This window comes from Andrographis paniculata, unplaced genomic scaffold (assembly GCF_009805555.1).
Source record: "Andrographis paniculata isolate CXL003 unplaced genomic scaffold, ASM980555v1 Contig70END, whole genome shotgun sequence".
NCBI lineage: Eukaryota > Viridiplantae > Streptophyta > Magnoliopsida > Lamiales > Acanthaceae > Andrographis > Andrographis paniculata.
In genome coordinates, this window is record NW_026137607.1 from 189,475 (window position 1) to 207,454 (window position 17,980).

At 29.2% G+C, this 17,980-nt stretch overlaps 2 protein-coding genes across 2 annotated transcripts; one reads left to right on the forward strand and one right to left on the reverse strand.

Annotated features, from left to right (window-relative positions):
• Window positions 1-362: 362 nt before the first annotated feature.
• Window positions 363-5,987, reverse strand: LOC127264339 (serine carboxypeptidase-like 11). The gene is made up of 16 exons (XM_051293820.1): window positions 5,845-5,987; window positions 5,463-5,608; window positions 4,785-4,858; window positions 4,572-4,694; window positions 3,423-3,525; window positions 3,275-3,312; window positions 2,923-3,024; window positions 2,438-2,524; window positions 2,215-2,349; window positions 2,065-2,145; window positions 1,836-1,967; window positions 1,693-1,764; window positions 1,497-1,615; window positions 809-922; window positions 687-732; window positions 363-575 (listed from the first exon to the last, which is right to left on the reverse strand). The coding sequence occupies exons 1-16, from the start codon at window positions 5,985-5,987 to the stop codon at window positions 492-494; spliced, it is 1,599 nt and encodes a 532-aa protein (XP_051149777.1). The 3' UTR covers window positions 363-491.
• A 1,386-nt stretch (window positions 5,988-7,373) lies between these two features.
• Window positions 7,374-12,944, forward strand: LOC127264400 (WD repeat-containing protein PCN-like). The gene is made up of 11 exons (XM_051293905.1): window positions 7,374-7,654; window positions 7,749-7,892; window positions 8,252-8,564; window positions 8,656-8,719; window positions 8,852-8,965; window positions 9,109-9,271; window positions 9,624-9,777; window positions 9,887-10,482; window positions 11,286-11,467; window positions 11,607-11,867; window positions 12,436-12,944. Exons 1-11 carry the CDS (start codon window positions 7,493-7,495, stop codon window positions 12,731-12,733), a joined length of 2,451 nt encoding a protein of 816 aa, XP_051149862.1. The 5' UTR covers window positions 7,374-7,492; the 3' UTR covers window positions 12,734-12,944.
• Window positions 12,945-17,980: the final 5,036 nt, after the last annotated feature.

A 17,980-nucleotide genomic window follows, 5' to 3' on the forward strand; every position in this document is an offset into this window, starting at 1 on the left:
GAAAAAAGAGAATATATATATATGAAAGAAAGAAGAAAAAACCTAGGGGAACACGAAAAGATAAGTTTAAGTTAGGAGGACAATTTTATAAGAATATATATATATATACACATATAATACACTTAAAAAAACAATAAAATTGGGGGCTAGTGTCAGCTGTACCAAACTCCATTTAATTTTGTCTTGTAAACTAATTTTGTGTTATAGAAAATGATATTATTTCTATTTTAAAATGTTTCATCAAAATTATATAGTCTAAAAGAAGCTAAAACAAGTAAACAAAATAGAACAATTATTATGAGATCATTCAATTGAAATATCAACTAACTAACTATTAAGATCAACTAAGCAAAAATCCCTCACCCAAGCTTCAATTCACTTCAATATATAATTCATGAAGCATACATTATTTTCCCACAAAGAAATTGCATCTAAATCAAATTTGAGGATTTCAAATATTAGAACAATGTAATAACATATATATATATATATCAAAGAGGTTTATACGACATCCATCGTTTGAACATGGCCGCGCATTCCTTTGGGTGACTTGATCCCGGCGTATGTGACCCTCCCTACAACCAAATCACCCGACATTTCTTTCAAACACACCACAATATGTATGATCGTACGTATCACAAATCCTAAATATATTTTTAGACAAAAAAAAAAAAAAAAATTGTTACCTTCACTGTCGCAAACGTCATATTGTTAGCATAACTCCTCGTATACCTACACACACAATTTTAATTTAGACTTGCAAAAATGAAAGACCTCGATGAGATCTTCAAAATTAATCGCAACGTACCCGGCAACAACTCCTTCAACAAACCATGGCCTCCACTCGTCGACAATGGAATAGTTTAGAGATCGTATCCATGCTTGAGTCGATATGAAAGGAACCACCATGTCGTGATCACCGCTACATGTATATACGATATAAGAGAAAAAAAAAATCATCAAAATTGCTTACAACTTACCTGTAGTCTGAAAAGTCTGGATCATTCTTTTATATATATATATATATATCTAGAAATTGCACAATATTCCTTCTTGTTTTTAAAAACATTGAACAAAATCCCCCAATAACCATTATCCTTTGGGAGATTTTACAAGATTTTCCTTATTCCTTAAAAAAAAAAAAGAAAAAGAAATTCTCCAATAAACATCACATCAAATATATTGAGTATATATTTATTATACTCAAAATCTTTTAATTCAAAATTTTACTGTTCGAAATCTATAAGTCTAAACAAACATACTTGAGCATTGCAGATTAAGAGATTTTGTACAATATTTTTAAAACACAAAAGAATATTGTGGTTTTGTTTTTAACTAGACGTAGACTTTTCAAATCACATGTGTTATGAGTAATTATGCCCCCCCTCCCCCAAAAAAAAAAAAAAATAGTGACAAGAATTTAATCAGCAAGCTCTAATTTAAAACATTCTTCATTCGAATTTTGAATAAATTGTGACAAATATCATAAATTGTACCTATATATAAGCGATCGATAGCCTTTGGCGCTTAGATTCGCATGATAAGGCGTGCTATCCCACAAAATATCTGTATGAGGAATGCTATGGTTGCACCGTATAAATTCTTCTACAGTTCCCTGAATTACACGCACCGAATGTTTTTACATCCTTGATTGTGGATAAACAAAATTTTAGTGTACTAATAAAGTGTTACCTTTCGGACATGAAGAGCTTCTTGAACATGAGGATCGCTAGCCCAATGATCAATAAAATTGAGGCGATAATTCTACGAAAAAAAATTCGCCAATTAGAAAAACAATTGTAGTATAGTATAAAAAATTGTCATTAAGTTCTTACATAACATGACTTCATTGGAGGAAGTTGTCTGATTTCATCGAGCTCTTGGTGTCCATTGCTCGCGCTATCGCCCTTCATCCTTAATTTTTGACAAGATGATTCGAAAACTTGTTTGAGGAAATCTTCGACCAACTAGGGAAAATGCGAGATGACAAAATGTTATTACAAGGTATATTTGATGTGTAATAAACCTAAATAATTCAAATAATAGTAAAACATTTGCAATGACCTGATGCAATGTTCGAAAGTTCCTTGAACACTCGAAGGAATCCTTTCCTGTGTAGTTTGCTTTGCAAGTTTGCATCAGTGACTGTTGAACAAAAAATCGAAAATCAAGATTTAAATTGTTAGGACAAATTATTTACTTAGTACATCTTACATAACACCAATTTCTTGCAAATTGCTGATGGTTGTTGCTGCTGTCGAGAGTTCTTTCATCGATCTCCATGCTTGGTCTTGGCCGAGGATCACATGTAGTTTCTAAAATTTGCTCCTCGAACAGAACATCGACTAACTAAATTATGCGAAAACAAAATGAAAAATAAAAATTAGTATGAGAGTGTGTAATAATCATACAAGAATTAAGGAATGGATTTAAAAACCTGATGGAATTTTTGGACATCCTTTAAACATGCCAAATTGTTGGAATCCACATTTATGTAGCTTCCATTGCAATTTTCCTTCAAAGACTATTGATCAAAAAAGAAATTCAGGATTCATATTATAATGCATATATATATATTTGTTCTCCACGTGTCATTTTATCATTTTAAACATGTAAATAAACTGTATCCTATTAGTCTCCGGCACCATATGGATTATTTAAAATGAAGAAATATATAAGTCAGTAAAAATTTTGCTTTGGTCCAATTATTTATTTTAAAAAAAATTACATGGTGTCGGAACTGTTTATGCGTCATTATATGTCAGCTCTGACCTTCTAAGTCTATGTCATATTAATGTCACAATTTAAAAGTTGTGGGACTAATCCTACACATAATCTAATTCCTAAATTTATGAAAGGTCTCCTGGAGTATAAAAAATTGTAAATAATTTACCCATAAATATTGATTTTATGACAAACAACCTCGTACAATTCATCTGGAATAAGTCCCATTCCATGAGCAAATGGTATTCTATAGTCGCCATCAGCTGGAAATGTCGTCCCGGGATTGCCAAGCACATACCCCTAATGAAGAAAAAAAATACAAATAAATTGTTATACAACATTTTCAATATTAATATAGACGATTAACAATAGATAATTATGAGTAAAATTGTGCTCTAAAAAAAATAAAATATTTTTGCCATGACAATATTTCAATTTTTTATAATCTTTGGCGTATTTGTAATTTTAAACTTATTTACGAAAGTAGGGCTGCCTATTGATTTTATGACATTTCCTCTTTCGAAGATTATTGATAAAATTCTTAGCTAACCTTAAGGTTAACCCGAGGATCGATTGTTGCCTCATTTCCTGCATTGAAATAACGGTAATAAGAAGATAGAAACATTTTTCATTACTTTATGACAGCTAAAATGGAGATAATAAATTTCAATTAAGAATCAAAATATTATAAAACTCACCATTTGATATAAAATCAACAATGACCGGTACAGTTATGCCTACATATGAATTTCCTCCGACATAAAATGGATTCGATGCAAACTCTGGATGATCGATTAACCACTGCATACATATAAATATATATTGCCAAAATATAAATACATTAGAGTAGCAATATCTACTAGGGATGGTTAGGGTACTTATTAGGATCATACTGATCAGCCCTAATCAACACAGTAAGTATAAACGAAAATAATATGGTTTGAACTGATATATTATGTGTTATGTGAACTATTATCCTGTATTGTCAGTTCATATGTTTTATTTATGTTATATTAAGATACACGTGCATTGTTAGTATATATCTCATGTGGTGTCGGTATATATACTTCATTTGTTAATTAGCTCAATTAAGTATTTTAACCACTGTATTTACCGAGTATTTTACATATATAGAAAGATTAAATTAATTGAACTCTGGTTTAAAAAAATTAAGTAACTTATAAAAAGAGCGACTCATTAAAATGATAAATAATTTTGATATATCTTTGATGCATATGGTCTTATATGAGTTGGTTTATGCTTTCGTCGTCATTTATATATTACTAGAACAATCCTTAAGATAGAATCGAGTCTTAAAAAGGAAGGGTAGGGGTAGATGAATTAGTAGAATTAATATTCTATTCGTAGATATAAACAATTTTTTTTGAAGAAACTATATAATATTATCTTGTTCGAGTTATATCCAACTATTGTTCATAATTAAATGTATCATTTGCAACAAGTTTACTACGTTTATTCCATCTTTTATCGTTGGCGTACTTCAATAGAATATTTATTACTCCCTCAGTCTACTATCAATATACCTATATTATCATTTTGAGTTGTCAACAATCAATTGATTAATTTTTTAATTAGTGCATGCGATCATCACATAAATAAAATAATTTCATCTAAAACTACAATCATATACATTCTCTATCAACTGTATTTTTTTAGAACATTTTATTCAGTACACTCTTACACACTATTCAACAGATATAAAATACTAATATTTATTAATCTACGTATAGAAAGTAAATATATACATACATTCTAGATAAAAAGAATAATAATAATAATAATAATAATAAAATTTCTTGACAACATTAAAGAACAAATTGGATTACCTTTTGTACAAATTGATGGGCGTGCTCACACGATTGCAAGCCCGTAGATCGCAAAGCCTCGGGCGTTCTAGCATAGGAGTATCCGGTCCCGACTGGCAAATCTAGATATATTATGTTTGCTGCCTAAGAATTGATCGGAGATGTTAAGGTTATCGAATTCGTAGGAAAAAAAAAATAATATGATCAAGCTTGTAATGTAATATAATATTTCACCTCTGTAAATGCATGAGGATGCATCGACAATGTTGGCAAGCTTTCATCATTTTCCCGATCTATAAGCAACGGTCCTAATATAAAATTTTATACTTTAGATTCGTTACTTATATTTATTTTCGATATTTTTTTACGGTTTAATATGTCAACTCTCACTAGAACATTACACACACATTAAAAATAAAAATAAAAATAAAAATAAAAAAAACTCCTATGTAAATGAAATAGGAATTGAGTTACATATGCTATTGATGGATGCTATAAAAAAACAAGAAATTAAAAAGGCAATAATAATAATAATAATAATAATAATAATAAAAGTTAGATTGAAAAACTTACAAAATAAATGGAAGGTAACAAATTTAATTGCCTTTTGAATACAAGGAGATTAAGGATTCGTTTGATTTGTATTGAGATTTAAATTTTTTATTTGACAAAGTTAAGAAAATTAACCAAAAAACCTATGGAATTAAATTTATGGATTTCAAAATCTACAAGTTTATGTTAAAAGGAAACATCAAAACATGTTTTATTTTTCAATTTCAAATATTAAATTTTTTATTAAAAAACATTCATATTCAACTCCTATTCAGTGCATATTCAACTTTCAATTTTATTCAAAAACTGTCGAAATCAAAACTATAAAAATTAAATTAAAATACAATAAATACATTTTACCAATCTCAAATAGGAGCGACGATAAAGAAGAGCAGCCGGGGCCTCCGATCAGCCAAAGTACGATAGGATCCTTTTCGGGATTAGAGTTTGATTTCACAAAGAAATAAAAAAGTTGCACTTTCTCTTCTTCACCCACTCCAATGTATCTACACATCAACAAAATTCCCCATTTTTTCAATTATTTATATTTTTTCATAAAAAAAAATCAAATCAAATATATATATATATATATCTCTTTAATATCACATCAGACGCATCTGCAATTCAAATTTTTACTATTCATAATTCTAAACCCCAAAACCCTACGTCAAAATATACCTGAAAACTTCTTGATGATTCAATTTTCAAATTCAATTAAAATTGGGCGAAGAAAATAGTGTACCCCGTTTCGAGATGAATGGGAAGAGGGCCTTCAAAACCCGGGAGAAATTTCACTTGCGAAGCTCCGCCATCGACAAATTGGCATCGAAATGCAAGAAGAAAAACCAAGAAGAAAATAATCGAGAGATGGTGACTATGTTTCATGATGGAAGATTCTAGATTTGCAAGTTCTAGCTAGTGTAAGGCTTATATAGTAATAAAAATTATTTTCTTTTTTCTTAATATATATATATTAATTAATGTAGTAATAAAAATTCCAACCAATAATAAAGTACTTTCTAATACTAGTTACTATTTGTAAGAAATAGGGCCCACATGGATTGATTTCTTACAACATTATAGATGCACTTTATCTAATTTATAATTCAAAATTGCTGATGTTGTAATTAGATTTTGGTTCGAATTTTTGGAATTTTGAATTGAATTTTTTTTTAAAAATTTGAATTTTGAATTAGTTCAAATCTGTATATACTAAAAATCCAACAACGGTAAAATAAGAAATATAATATATTAATTTAAATATTAATATGAATGTGTACATGTCAGCATATTAACAAGTTGCCTATGTAAATACCTTTTTATTTATTTAAGTGCTCACTAATTTTAGAATCTTCTTAACAAAGTATTTATTTATTTTAGTAACTGTATTATGTACTTAACATTACAAATACTTTTACAATTTACAATATATTACACAAATATCATTACCTTTATATCATGCATACTAATAAGATTATTTTAGTTATTTCTACCTTATTCTTATTGCATCCCAATATAATACTAATAAATAAATAGATATTTAGTTATGGGACGGAGGGAGTATATAAATTCAAAATTTGAGTACACAAAATGTAAAATTTTATATAGAAAATTATCTACTCAATTTTGAGATGGATGGAAATAAGGTTTTAAGGATCTGTTTGGTTTTGGCCTCAAATTTAAAATAAGATTATTACGAGAAAAATTGCAAAAATATTATTGTATATATGTCTAATTATTACTTTTTTTTTTAATTGTATCATAATAAAATACATTCTAATATTTGCATATTTGCGGTGAGTTTCTTATATTGTAAAATTCACGCGTTGTTGTCATTTAATGAGACAATATAAGATATGTATATATTGTTAGGTGTTCATGAAATACAATGTAAGTGACAGTTACGAGTGAGATAAAAGTTCACTGGCTGTCAATAATTTTTTTAGAAATTAGAGAGTTATAAAACTCATATGATATTTTAAATATAAAATAAATTTATAATATAGTATGAAAAAAAAATTATTATTTAATTTGATATTATTAGAAAAAAAAAAAGAATAATAAATTTTTGTTAAAACCCACAAAATAGCACAAACGCACTATTATTATAATCTATAATTAGTGGGCTTTATAATTTAAAAAGAAAAAGCATTACTAAATTGGGCTTGCATTAGAAATTGAATAATGGGCCCGAATCCGGAACAGAACCAACCCGATCCAGTTCATTATAAATGGGTCGGGTCCTAGCATACTGTAAAACCCTCAAAACCTAGACGACATCATTCGTTTGCCCTCGCCTCGAGTCGCCGACCTCCGCCGTTCTTGTGATGCTTCTTCGCTCCTCAACGCAATTCCGACAAGATTTTGGGGGAATCAATCAATAGCCACAAATGCCTAAGCTTCACAGGATCAGCTCGGTCGACTGGTCGCCGTCCGCCGTCGTCGCCCTGGCCACTAGCGCCGACGGTTCGCAGGTCGCCGCCGCTCGGGCCGACGGATCGCTCGAGATTTGGCTCGTCTCTCCCGGCTCCGTCGGCTGGCACTGTCAGCTTGTACGCCACACCACTCTTGATGTTTTTTCGCATATTGTTTTTGTATTTGCGAATTTGATTGGTGTTATTTGTTTTTGGCGGATTTCATGTGTAGAGAATACATGGAGATCCGAATTCGAGAGTTTCTTCGTTGGTGTGGTGTCGGTCGGGGCCGAGGGGAAGGCCTTTGGACAAGCTGTTGTCGTCGGACATCGATGGATCGATTTCAGAGTGGGATTTGCTCGATTTGAGGCAAAAGGTTAATAGCCCTAGTTCTTGAGATTTTACACAGTCCCTAAGGCATTGTTCTTTGTACTGACAATTTGGACATTTCGAATTTAGCCCTGGAATATAATTTGCTTAGCATTAATTGTAGAGATTTTTTTAATCAATTGCATTTGTATTGATTTGTTTATGATGTGTTGGAGAATATAATAAATTTTTTTTTCAAACAAAGCTTAGTTGAATATCTATGTGCTAAGGTTTTGTTGTATTCGCCTAAGCTGTAGCATATTTCATTTGAATGTAGTTTGTAATAACTTGTGCGGAATGGGAGAATCTTATTATGAGAATTTCCAATTTATGAATGTAATAATTGTTGCTTTGTATTAATTGCAGACGGTTTTAGATTCCATCGGCTTCTCGATATGGCAGATTGCAGCTGAACCACCACGAGATGAACAGTTCAATGTAAACAAGGAAAGCAAGAGTACTGAAAATGGATCTGTTAGTCCTTCAATCATCAGTGGCATTAGCGAAGACGATGCTAGTGAAAGCGAAGATGAATACAACAATGCAGTTGAGGTTCATGAGCAGAGTGATGCCAGTAATACGTGTGTAGCATTGGCCTGTGATGATGGCTGTGTGCGAATATACTGTGTTTCTGATTCCGAAAAACTCACATATAAAAGAACACTGCCTAGGGTTAGTGGTGAGGCATCTTCCCCGAGTAGTTGAGAAACTTTCCCTGCTTTCATAATTCTAGTCATATTAAATTCTTGTTTCGTATTTGTCATTCGCAGGGCGTACGCTAAGTGTTGCCTGGAGTTCAGATGGAAAGAGGATATTTTCTGGAAGTAGCGACGGGTATTCTAGTGTTTATACTATATGATAATTCATAAATATTGATGTTGCAGATGTAAAATTCATATATTGTTAGACACTCCGGGGATGCCCTTTAATTTGTTCTCTTTGGTTTTTGGTATTTAAAAAAATTAGGTTTATAAGATGTTGGGATGCTGAAAGAGCTCTCGAGATTTATAGAATAACTGCTGGGCTTGGAGGTTTGGGGAGTGGAGATGATCTTTGCATATGGTCGCTACTTGCATTAAGGTATTGGTTCTATCCTAATCTCATTTTTATCCTCGAATGGATTAGTTATAATCTGTTTGTCAGACCTGGTGGCTTTATTCATTTTTAGATTTCTCGTATTCTTATTTACTGTTTTTCTGTTGTCTTTCTTATCATTGTTTCAGATGTGGGACGCTTGTAAGCGGGGATAGTTCTGGTAGTGTGCAGTTTTGGGATGGTCGACTTGGAACCCTTTTGCAGGCCAATTCTTACCATAAGGGAGATGTAAATGCCTTAGCAGCAGCCCCTAGCAATAACAGAGTGTTTTCTGCTGGCTCTGATGGTCAGGTGTGTTTCGTCTTCTATAATAAATAATTATATTGTGTATGATCATTGGTGTATTCCTGCAATCCCATCAGTATAATGTGTTCATGTGTCAAGATTTATGAAGTTCTGAATCTGAAAGAAGATTTTCGTGGAAAATTCTGGTTCTCTAATGTTTCTTTTGGTTGTTGTTATTTTAGATACATTACAAAGACTTTGGTTTTTCGACCATCTTTATCAATGCTTACAGTTTAGGATGTATGTAATTCGTAATCTGATGGATAATGTAAATTAAAACCATTTATGTCATTTGTACCTGATCATTGCTTTCGATTAACTGTTCTGTTAAACATAATGATACTCGCAATTGTTGCAGGTCATACTTTATAAACTTTCTAGCGAGGCAATTGGCTCTAATAATGCTATGCCTGTTTCGGAAACTATTAAGAAATGGATTTATGTTGGCTATGTGAGAGCCCATTCGCATGATGTGAGGGCATTAACTGTAGCTGTACCTATCTGCGATGAAGGTAATGGAGTGGAAGGCTACTGGGTTGAATTAATTTAAGATTTTGTATGTTTCCTCGTTATTTTTGTTTTACTGACCAAATTCCTTTCCTATTCTCTTTCGATCAACAGATCTAACTCCAGTTGAAAAGGTGAAGAAATTACGTGGCCGGGTAAAGCCCCTTGAATTTAGTTACCATAAGTGGGCTCATTTGGGGGTGCCCATGCTGATATCAGCAGGTGACGACACTAAACTTTATGCATTTTCTGTGAAAGAGTTCTCCAAGTTTTCTCCACACGATATATGTCCTGTACCGCAGAGAATGCCAATGCAGCTTGTGTTGAAAACAGTTTTTAACCAGACCCCGTTGCTTTTCATCCAGTCCACAAACTGTTTAGAAATCCATTGTGTGCATCTAAAAAATGGTTCTGTATCTGATGCATCTCCTGGTCCGTCTGTTGCGCCTGCAAACACTGATTTAGTGGCACGGATTAAATGTAAATCTTCTCGGAAGGTCATATGTAGTGCGATTTCTTCATCTGGAGCATATTTTGCTTACTCTGACCATACAAAATCCAGTTTATTTCAATTGAAGAGAAATAAATCGGATGATAGGTGGACTGTGAGTCAAAGGAAAAACTCTTGTAAATTACCTTTTTCCCATTGCATGGTATTCACGTCTGATTCTTCAAAGTTGCTGTTAGCCGGTCATGATAGAAGAATATATGTAAGTACTTTCTTTCTTGTTTTTTGATAATTCACTTGATTTTTGTTATCTATATTTTCTTATGAATAAATATGCCATTAGAATATCTATTTGGGGATGACAACCAATCGACTTGGAATTACGTAACTGCTATAGAATTGTTCTTATTGTACTAATTTGAAATTCTTTTATAAATGTGCGAAACACGCTGAAATGGGATTTTATTATTTACAACTAAATGGCACCTTTACATTTTGGTGTTTTGATTTGAAATTAGCAACTTGAAGACCTAGTTTAGAATTCGTGAATTGAGAGTTCGAGTCTCTTCGTGATATGCTTATATATAGTTTTTAGGAACTTGTACAATTAGCAACTTGTGAATTCATGTAGTTATTGAATTTTGTGAACTATCCTCATGTTACGTGCCTGAATTGATTGTACCAATTCATGTAGAATTCTTGAATTGAGAGTTTGAGCTTCTTTGTAATAATGCTTATATATTGTACTCTTAGTATGTATTGTTCTAATAAGAATGAGGAAGTTTTGTAGTGAAAGTAGAATTTTCGACACCATCCTGATGCAGTGCTTGAATTGATTCTCCCGTCTCTTTTGTCTTCCGTTAATTGTTTTGGAAAACAACCCTAATTTCCTTGCTGACAATGGAATATCTATCATGCATCGATGTGCTTGTATTTGTAGTTATTAAAACATTCTTTGAAGTTATTGGGACTGCAAAAACAGTAAAAATCTGTACCTGGAATCTCGTCTTTGTATCAACTGGAAGTGGTTGTGCTCATGTTTTTTTTTTTCTAATTTTGTTGCAGCTGGTAGATGTTGAAAGTGCGAAGATAGCCCACGAATTCACCCCGCGTCATGAAGATGGTGAGGATAATCCACTGCCCAGTGAACCTCCGATTACAAAAATGCTCACAAGCACAGATGGTCAATGGTTAGCCGCCATCGGCTGTTTCGGAGATATCTATATTTTCAATCTCGAGACACTAAGGTATGCAATAGATGCTTTTTTCGGTAGTGGGTTTAGCATTTACGGATATCCCCACCTGACAAAAGTTCGCGACACAATACTGCTCGTATTATCCCATTCTGTTTCAATTTCAGTTGACGGCTAACTTTTTCTTTAACAGGCAACACTGGTATATATCAAAATTAGACGGCGCATCCGTCTCTGCTGCTGGCTTTACCCCTCAAAATGGCAACATTCTCATTGTTTCGACATCTTCTAACCGAGTTTATGCATTGGATGTGGAGGCCAAACAGTTAGGGGAGTGGTCTAGGCGTCATACGTTTTCTCTCCCTAGAAGATATCAAGAGTTTCCGGGAGAAGTTATCGGTCTTTCATTTCCACCCTCGCCTACCTCGTCATCCGTCATTGTTTATAGTCCCTGGTAATTTCCTATTCCCGTAACTCTGGTAACTTACATTTCAAACGAATGAATATCCGCTTCTTGATCTTGAAAATTATTTGTCGTATCGACCTTTTTTCCCCAACTTATTTTTGGTTCCTAATGTATCAAAAGTAGATGACTCTTTCTATAATTGTAGCTTCACATGTCATACATAAGATTCCCATTTCCTTTTTAGAATTGTGCCAAAAATTCATTTATAGCTTGATAGCTTTTTTTAGGGTTTAGGTTTCGGGTTTGAATTTTGAACATTAACCTTTTGAATTTAGATCGGTATTTGATATGTTGTTTTGAATGTAAATTTGATCTTTAGTATAATATAAAAAATAAAAAATAGATGTTTGAATAGGAAAAGAATTTCAAAAAATCGGAAAAGATCACAATCATTGGGTTTGTTTTGTTTTGATTTAAATGGTAAAAGTAAATGCATAGGGAACATATGAACATTAAAATTTTAATTTTATTTAGCAAATTCAAGCATGTTTATTTATTTATTTATTTACATTTCTGTTTGATATCCATCTTCAACTAACACGATGTGATTCTCTAGGGCAATGTGCATGATCGATTTTGGACTGCCCGTTAACAAAGACGAGACTGAATTGACGAGCAGCCATGGTTTGATGCGGAAGCTGCGCAACAACGGATTACTAAAGCGTAAACTCCAAGAACTCGAAACTAAACAGCAAAGTGTTAGAATGAACTTCGAGCTCTGCGCTTTCAAAGATCCCGTTCTATTCGTCCAACATGTCTCGAAAAATTCCATCTTGGTTATTGACAAACAATGGAAGCAAGTCGTCCGCACGTTCGACGCCCAGCCTGTTCATAGACACATATACGGGACATAAAGGGGGCCTCTTACAATGAAGGTTAGCAATTTTTTTCCTTCATTCAATTTTGTACTTGCTTCTTGTGTGGCTGGTGGGGTGGGGTAGGGTGTCGAGGGGTAGGGTAAAAGGGGATATCTTGGCCATGTTGTGCATTGTATTCTTGTTTTGCAACTCTTTTGAGAAGTTATAGTAACTTAACCTTCTAATGCACAATTTTCCATTTGTTTACAACTTTGTTTACCATTTTATTTTTATTTTATTTTTTCATATATATATATATATATGTTTGTGTGGATGATTTGATTTGTGGGATATTTTTATAATGTTATAGCAAATATTTATAAAAAAAAAAAGTAGCATATATATAATTAATAATACAATATATATATATATATAATATGGCAAATTATATGATTATATAGCTTAATATATTTTGATTTTAAGAAGAAATAGAATTCACACCACATATGTTTTATATACTCCAGCTATAAATATACATATTTTTATTTTGTTATGTCCAATTACAAAGTAATTATTTTATTAAATACTCAATTTTTTTTTACAAATATTTTAATTTTATATCATATTATTATTTTTATATCAAAAAGTAAGAGTGTCATTGTACTATTTTTATCTACCACTATAATTAAAATACCAAAAGTAAATGTATACTAATTGTTTGAACTGAGGGAGTACTGTTTTATGAGATTTGCTAATTATTTCAAAAGAATATGTTATTTTGGTAATATATTATATATGGTGTATTGATTTGTTAATTATTTTAAATTAAATGGATATATATATAATTCAATTATATCTATTTTAAAAACTACATATATAATTGGACCATTTATGGTAATGGTCTCAATTATCACATTATAATGATACGTATATAGTGCATTATAACCGTCCAAATTTAAAGGTTCTTGAAAGTTGTGTATATTAAAAAATATTACTGTGATATTTTATTAATCAGTGTAACTATCTAATATATCTTTGCATTTTATTGAAAGAGTAAAGAGTATTTTAATATTAATATATAATTATTATTAATAATAAAAAAATAATATCTTTAAATAGAACAAATAAAAATAATAAAAAAATATTTAAAATTAAACGAATGAAACACCTGAGTGTTGTCGGTATTTGGATATATTTACAGTCATAATAATAATAATAATAATAATAATAATAATAATAATATAGTGAAATTAGATGAGAATCATTGTAGTAAATTTAAAAAATAGAGTAAAATGTAACTGTCTATCTAACATAATTTGTGATAACATAAATGAAAAGTAAATTATTTAAATGGGAAACCAGAGGAATATAATTTTATAATTAGGATATTATTATTATTATTATTATTTTTATTATATTTGCTTGGGATCTCTAAACTCGCCATATTGCGCGGATGCTTTTTTCTGTTTGGGAGTGTACAATTCACTAAACGTGTTTTTAGATGAAAAATATTTTCTTTTATATGTGGTACGAAAAATTATTTTTAAAAATATAAAATATATTATTTTTTAATTAAATATTTAATATTTTTGTAATAAATATTTCAAATTATTTTTATAATGAATATTTGAATTTTATTTTTTTACTTTTAAATTTTTATATAAAATATTTTACTATTTTTTTATTGTTTTTAATTATTATTTGTAAAAGTAAAACTAATAAAATTATTTACAAATAAAATTATTTTTTGCTTAATGATTTTTTAATATTAATTATTATATGTAAATTTAGTCTATATTAAGGAAAAATGACAAAAATATTTCTATTAGTGTATTATATATAATGATATATGTGTAAAAGAATATACAAATATAATGATATTTTTAATGTTAAGTACAATGATCGAATCTCTTATAATCAAACGAATAGAGTAATTCTTTTTTATATATAAAAAAAAAAAATTAATTTAAATTTTTAAAAAAAATCACAATAAATAAATATTATGAAGATAAACACGAGCAAACAAATAATCAATCAATCAGTTTTTGATGTTGACTTATTCTCGGTGTGGCATTCGTGTGTTTCTCTTACTAATATTATTATATTCAATAAATAATAATAATAATAATAATAATAATAATAATAATAATAGTAAATAAATAAATAAATTGTGGGGGTGGGTGGCTGCAATCACGAGGTCCAGTCTCGTTTTGTTAAAATATTCTTTTACACACATTTGGGTGTGTTTGTTCGGGCATTGGTGTTCATTCAATTTTTTTCTTCAAAAATATTAAATTAAATATATTTTTTTTATTTTTTATATTAAGTTAAAAATTAATTTTACATTCAAAACATCACATCAATACCTATTTATATCACATCATACAATTATTCAAATTCAAAATTTTTACTATTTAAATCTCAATTCAAAATCCAAGCTCTAACACAAACACAGAGGACAAACATTTCTATCTAACATGGGACTTTTTTTCACTAACAAATCCCATTAAATAATATCAATATTTGTATATGCATAATTTTTAAAATTTTAATAATATTCGTTGAAAATACTCCCTCCGTCCCATAAGTAAATATTTATTTGTTTTTTCACGTAATTTTAGAAATATTAGTATTATATTGGGATATAGTAAGAATAAAGTAGAAATGACTAAAATAACCTTATTAGTATGTGTGATATAAAGGTAATGACATTTGTGTAATATATTGTAAGTTGTAAGAGTATTTGTAATGTTAGGCAGATAGTACAGTTACTAAAAAAGGAAATGAATCTTTTGTTATGTGACGGACTAAAATGGAAAAATAGATACTTAGTTATGGGACGAAGGGAGTAATATTTTTAAATATATATATATATATGAATTATATTTTCTCGTTAAAACTAAAGCTGATAATTAGCTGAAGTAAATTTAAATTTTTGTATTTGAATTTGGCTCGTGATCATATCTCTTTAGTACGAGATACAAACTTAAATATTTATTTGAACTTGACCAATTAAACAATATTTTTGTCGTATTCAAGAGTTTATTTTTATTTTATTTAAATTTAAATTCACTTAACAATAATAATAGTATTTATTATTATTTTTTTTAAAAAAGAATGAAATATAATATTATAAAAATATATTGAGTGTGTTTGTTTGTAGAGGTGTGGTTATGTTTTACTCCCTACGTCGCAGATACCATGTCCACGTTGTCGTTTCTGTCCGTCCCACATACCATGTTACTTTCTTTTTTTGGAAAATGATTACACACTTTAATCTCATTTTAAATTTTTTAATTTTTTTTAATTTTAATTAAACTAATTAGTTATCTTAATCTTAATTTATAATTATTTATATTATAGGATAATTATTTTCACTAACACATTCTTAATTATCTACTAATTACACCCCTCCTAAAATATCTTATCTACAGTGTAGCAGACACGGTATCTGGGACGGAGATAGTACTATTTAAGAAAATATTTTTTATAAATATTAAATCAAATATTTATTTACTTTCGTTCCAATTTAAATGAGAGGTTTTTTTAAATTTTATAGTAGGTTAAAAAATATTAATATTTTATTGATTAGTAAAAATATATAAATAATTTTAATATTTTATCTGATTAATAGTATATTTGTAATTTATACTTCCTCCGTCCCAAAAGTATAGTCTTGTTGGATTGGGTACGAAATTTAAGAAATATTGATATTATATTGGTAGTCGGTAAAAAATAAGGATAAATGACTTATTTGCCCTTGTGGGTATATTAGTGTAAATAATGATAGTTTTATGGTGATATGATTATTTATGAAAATGATATCATTGTTTTGAGAATGACAAAAATAATAAATAAGACTATTCTATTAGGACGGATGAAGTATAAAAATAATAATATTATAATAATTATCAAAAACACATTATTTCCCTAACTCTTATGCACATGTCCATAAATAAATTTAATCTCACCATGTGTATGCATGCATATATATATATATTTAAAAAAATACTCCAAAATCGTTATTTTTTTAATATGCTTTAGGTAAATATAATATCATTAGTTAATTTTTTAATCCGTTTTTAGTAAACTTCCGATCGAACCTAAAAAAATCGCAAACTATACCCAACAAGGCAAGTAACAATAGGTCAATTATGTGACAGACAATACTCAGATTTTTACGCGACAATAATAATATTTTATTGGTCAGTAGAAATGTAAAATATAGTATTAATATTTTGCTTTTGCTTATTTTTACAAAAATCAGAGGTTTTTAATATTTATATATCAATTATTTTTATTAAAAAAAAACTTTTGAGGATACATTGAATTGGGACCAGACTATAATACTTCCTCTTTCGTCCCATAAAAGATGTCTTATTGGGAGTGGATACGAGAATTAATGAATAATACTTCTTCCGTTCCTTAACGATCTATCTATTTTTTCATTTTCGTTCGTTTCATAATAAAATATCTATTTGTTTTTCTAGTAATTGTACTATTTAACATTACAAATACTCTTCCAATTTACAATATATTACACAAATGACATTACTTTTATATCCTACAATACTAATAAGGACAATAAAGACAATTTAGTCTTTTTACCTTTACTTCTACTGAAATAGAAAGTAAAAGTAAAAGACTAAAATACCTTTACTTTTTAAATTATTTTAAAAAGTAGATTAGAGTAATAATTAGGGATAGTTTAGAAAATTAGAAATAATTTTTTTATAAAGTGGATATGATTATTAAATAAAGAAACAAGACAATTGTTTTGGGACGAACGAAAATGAAAAAATAATACAACTTTATTGGGATGGAAGGAGTATATTTTTGCTATATATTCTATTAGAAATTTATATTAATAAATTATTTAAAAAAAAAAAAAAAAACACTACACCGTTCACCGTTCGTTTTCATTTTCAAATCGCATCTAATATTTGCTTTTAATTTAATGAAATAAGTATGATGTGTTCTTTAATTCTTTTTATTTTATTGTTAAACTCTCGTATTTAAATTTTCAATAAATATATATATATATATATATTTCTAGCATAATATTATTGTAGTATTAAATTTTATTTTTTATTTAAAATATTAAATAAAAATTGTATTTGTAATATAAAAAATAATATTTTGTATTGAATAATTGACATTTTAGGAATGAATAATGAATAATGTATATATTAAATTAATGGGTGTATATTTATAATTTTTTAATAATACATTTTAAAACTGATTTCAAATTTGAAAATACTTTCAAAATATAAGTATAGTATAGGTGTATTCATTTGCGATTTT